Here is a 3,954-nt window from a genome sequence, read left to right as displayed (position 1 = left end):
GGACTTGGCGGAGTCCTTTCGCGAGCGTGCTCCACGCTATAAAGAGTTTCAGGCTGCGTGCAAGAAATCAAATGCTGATCTTTCTAAAGCACGCAGCCGTGCTCTTTCTGCCAAGGAGGCTTCCGCGAAGCTCGAGGGTGAAAACGCTGCTTTGCGCAAGTGTATTGAAGAGTTGTAAGCGGAAGCCGATTTGAGAAAAGTGGATGCGGGCAAGTTGGCTGATACGCTGGTTTCGCATGAAAAGACTATTGGGTCTTTGACTGCTGAGCATGCCGCTGCTACCGCTGACCGCGATTGGCTGTTAAAACATGCCATCTACAAGGTAATTATTTCCAAGTACATAGATGCTCTGTTGTTGCTTTATGTTTTTCTAATGCCCTTGTTTTTCAGGTCTCCCAACGCATCATTACCGATGACGATTTAACGCGTTGTGTTGGAGCCCTTGTTATTGCTGCGCAGCAACTTGGTCACAAGACTGGCTTTCAGAAGGCCGTGACGCATTTACATGAAAATCTTCCTCATGAAGCTTATGTTCTTCATGCTATTGATTTGGAAAAGGAGTACAAAGCCGCCGAGGCGGAATATGATGCTCTTACATTTCCTATTCTTTCTGAAGTTGCGCAGTACGCCAAGAAAGAAAATGGCGTTCAACTGTTGAGGAAGCTGCTGGAGCCTACGCAAGCTGGTCCGTCTTCCGCGTCTGGTAGCGGCGAAGGAGATAGCACTCCTTATGTTGACAATCGGGGAAGAGTATAAACGACGTTGATTAGATTATCCCATTGGTCTGTATAGTTTTAGGATTGTAACTTCTTTTGCGGGTGTTGGTACCCGCTTGTAATTTTGTTTAAATATATGAAATGAACCTTTTTTCCTTTTGAAATGCGGAGTATCGTTTCCATTTAAATTTGTTGACCCTTGGCCTGTTTTTACAATTTTGGAATCGATTTACTTGTAACACCTTCGCAGCTGTGCCGCGTTCCAAGTTCTTGGAATCGGTGAGCCATCGAGTTGCATCAGCGCATAGACGCCCTTCCCCAATACTTCTTTGATTTGATAGGGCCTTCCCAAGATGGTGCTAACTTTCCTTGCGCTTGCACTCTTGATGCCTCGTTGTTGCGAATGACGTAATCTCCAACATTGAACTCGCAAACTTTTACTTTTGCATTGTAGTATTTCTGTAGTTGCCGCTTGTAATTTTGTTCCCTCATTGCGGCCAAATCCCTGCGTTCTTCGAGGAGCATTAAATCTAAACGCTTTCTCGCCTCATTGTCATTCGGTAAGGTGACTCTCGGCGATGGTACGCCGACTTCGGCGGGGATCATTGCCTCAGTACCGTAAGTTAGGCTAAACGGTGTTTCTCCGTTACTTGTACTTTTTTGGGTTCATATAGCCCAAAGAACATGAGGCAATTGATCAACCCATCCTGACTTGTAATTTGCTAACCTTTTCTTGATACCGCCAACAATGTTTCGATTGGCGCGTTCCACTTCTCCATTCCCTTGTGGATGGGCTACGGAAGTGAATGTCTGGCTGATATTCAACTCTTCTGCCATCTTTGGACGTGTTGATCTGCAAATTGTGTTCCGTTGTCGCTGACCAGATTCATTGGTAGTCCGAAGCGGCATATGATAAATCTCAAATGAATTTTTTAACGCTAGATGCATTTATCGTTGCCACTGGATTCGCTTCTACCCACTTTGTGAAGTAATCGATTGCGACAATTAGGAACTTCACCCGCCCTGGTGCTTCGGGGAATGGTCCTGTTATATCAATTGCCCATTTCTGGAATGGCCAAGAGGCTATCACCGGGATCATCACATTTTTTGGGCGCAGGGTGTTTGGTGCATGGCGTTGACATCCGCTGCACCGTCTTAACTCTTTTTCCGCGTCTAAATGCATGCCCGACCAATAGTACTCGATGTTCATGATTTTAGTGACCACCATTCTTGGGCCCGCATGCACGCCGCATATCCCTTCCTAAACTTTTGTCAACAGGTAATTTGTGTCATCCTTAATTGATCGCCTATACAAGATGCCATCCTTAATTGTATAATTCAACGCTTTGTGGAGAATCTTTCTGGCTTCAGCTTTCTTGTCTAGCAAAATACCCTTCGAGATGTAACTGACAATTGGTGTCATCCAATTTGTTTATGGCACTGAACACACGTAAACTTCCCTGTTCATTGTTGAAGGTGTTGCTAGTACTTCGATGCGGACATCTTTCGCGAGATGTTCGAAGCCAACCGATGCTAATTTGCTCAGGGCATCTGCTTGTTTGTTTTCACTACGCTTGATGTGCTTTACTTTGAATGTGGTGAAGGCTGACATTAACGCCTTAGCCTGCGCAAAGTAGGACACCATTTTATCATCCTTTGCGTCATATGAGCCTTCAATTTGGTTTGCCACTAGCATTGAATCAACGTGTGCTTCCAAGTGACGGGCTTCCAGTTTCTTGGCTATTCTTAACCCCGCTAACAATCCTTCATGCTCTTCCTCATTGTTCGTACTTTTGAATTCTAGGCGTATCGCGTATGTGAAGTGTTGTCCTTCTGGGTTGGTTATTCTTAACCTTGCCCCTGCACCTTCATTGTTGGATGCCCCATATGTGAATAACTTCCAAACCTGCTCTTTTTGTTGCTCAACGGGAGGTTCTATTTCTTTCCGACATTCCTCCTCTTTCTCGTGAGGTACTTCCACTATGAAATCGACCAAAACATGGCCCTTAATTGATGGCCTTGGTTTATATTCGATGGCATGTTCTCCCAATTCTGTTGCCCATTTTGCTAGCCTTCTGGATAACTCTGGCTTGCTCAGTATGTTGTGTAAGCGATAATTGGGGAGCACATGTATTGGGTGGCCTTGAAAGTACCTTCACAGGCGCCGCGCTGTTAGCACCAAAGATAAAACCAGCTTTTCCAAGGTGGAGTATCTTGTTTCTTTATCTGCTAAGGTGCGACTTACATAGTAAATGGGTGTTTGGACATCCTTTCTTTCCACCATCAAGACCGCACTGATTGCTCTTTCGGATGCTGCTAGGTATATTATCAGCGGCTCTCTAGCCTTTAGCGCTGTTAGGGTTGGTAATTTCGCTAAGCGCGACTTGATCTCTTGGAACGCGGTTTCTGCCTCTTCTATCCATCAGAATTGGGACTTCTTGAGACATTTTCTCAAGGTTGAGACGAATGCAAAGGATCTTTCTGCATGACTTGATAGGAATTTGTTGAGCGCGACTAGACGGCCATTGAGTGTTTGCACTTGTTTGATGGATATTAGTGAAGGCATTGTCAGAACTGCTTCCAATTTTTCTGGGTTGGCTTTGAAGCCACCGTTTGTCACGATTACCCATTGGAATTTTCCCTCTTCCATTACGAAGGAACACTTTCCTGGGTTGAGTCTCATGATGATTGATCTCAAAGTTTTGAAGGTCTCTTCAATGTCTCCCAACATTGCTGTCTTCGTCATGCTTTTTATGACCAAGTCATCCATGTAAATTTCTAAGTTCCTCCCTATCTGAGGCTTAAACTCTTTTTCCATCAACCGCTGGTATGTAGATCCGGCATTTTTAAGGCCAAACGGCATCATTTTGTAGCAATATGGTCTGTTATTTGTTCGGAAAGCCGTTTTATCTTGGTCTTTTACCTCCATATGGATCTGTTGGTACCATTTGTACGCGTCTAGGAAGCATTTGTACTGGAAGGGTACGAGCGCGTCTACCTTTAGGTCGATTTATGGTAGAGGGTAGCAGTCTTTTGGGCATGCTTTGTTGAGGTCTTTGAAGTCGATACACATGCGACATTGCCCGTTTGCCTTGGGCACCATCACTGGGTTGGCTACCCACGTTTGGTACTGGATTTCGCGGATTATCCCGGCGTCTATTAGTTGCTGGACTTGCTCGTCGTAGGCCTTTGCCTGGTCTGGCCCCATCTTCCTTCGCTTCTGTACCACTGGTACAAA

The 3,954-nt window shown here is 45.2% G+C and overlaps 2 protein-coding genes across 2 annotated transcripts; both read right to left on the bottom strand.

Annotated features, from left to right (window-relative positions):
* Window positions 1-1,013: 1,013 nt before the first annotated feature.
* Window positions 1,014-1,553, bottom strand: LOC143605212 (uncharacterized). The gene is made up of 2 exons (XM_077081419.1): window positions 1,444-1,553; window positions 1,014-1,371 (listed from the first exon to the last, which is right to left on the bottom strand). Exons 1-2 carry the CDS (start codon window positions 1,551-1,553, stop codon window positions 1,014-1,016), a joined length of 468 nt encoding a protein of 155 aa, XP_076937534.1.
* A 595-nt stretch (window positions 1,554-2,148) lies between these two features.
* Window positions 2,149-3,579, bottom strand: LOC143605211 (uncharacterized). Its single transcript, XM_077081418.1, has 2 exons — window positions 3,343-3,579; window positions 2,149-2,805 (listed from the first exon to the last, which is right to left on the bottom strand). The coding sequence occupies exons 1-2, from the start codon at window positions 3,577-3,579 to the stop codon at window positions 2,149-2,151; spliced, it is 894 nt and encodes a 297-aa protein (XP_076937533.1).
* Window positions 3,580-3,954: the final 375 nt, after the last annotated feature.

Source organism: Bidens hawaiensis, unplaced genomic scaffold, assembly GCF_021521415.1.
Source record: "Bidens hawaiensis isolate Kalapana, Puna unplaced genomic scaffold, B.hawaiensis_p1.1 tig00068687_1, whole genome shotgun sequence".
NCBI lineage: Eukaryota > Viridiplantae > Streptophyta > Magnoliopsida > Asterales > Asteraceae > Bidens > Bidens hawaiensis.
This window is presented reverse-complemented; position numbering and strand designations above follow the sequence as displayed.

Bases quoted from the DNA above. Each gene is read 5' to 3' on its own strand.
- LOC143605212 (XM_077081419.1), bottom strand. From the start codon at position 1,553: ATGGCAGAAGAGTTGAATATCAGCCAGACATTCACTTCCGTAGCCCAT. The intron at 1,372-1,443 runs GTTAGCAAATTA...AACCCAAAAAAG, and splicing joins GTTGGCGGTATCAAGAAAAG to TACAAGTAACGGAGAAACAC.
- LOC143605211 (XM_077081418.1), bottom strand. From the start codon at position 3,579: ATGCCGTTTGGCCTTAAAAATGCCGGATCTACATACCAGCGGTTGATG. The intron at 2,806-3,342 runs GTAATCGTGACA...ATACTGAGCAAG, and splicing joins AAGAGGGAAAATTCCAATGG to CCAGAGTTATCCAGAAGGCT.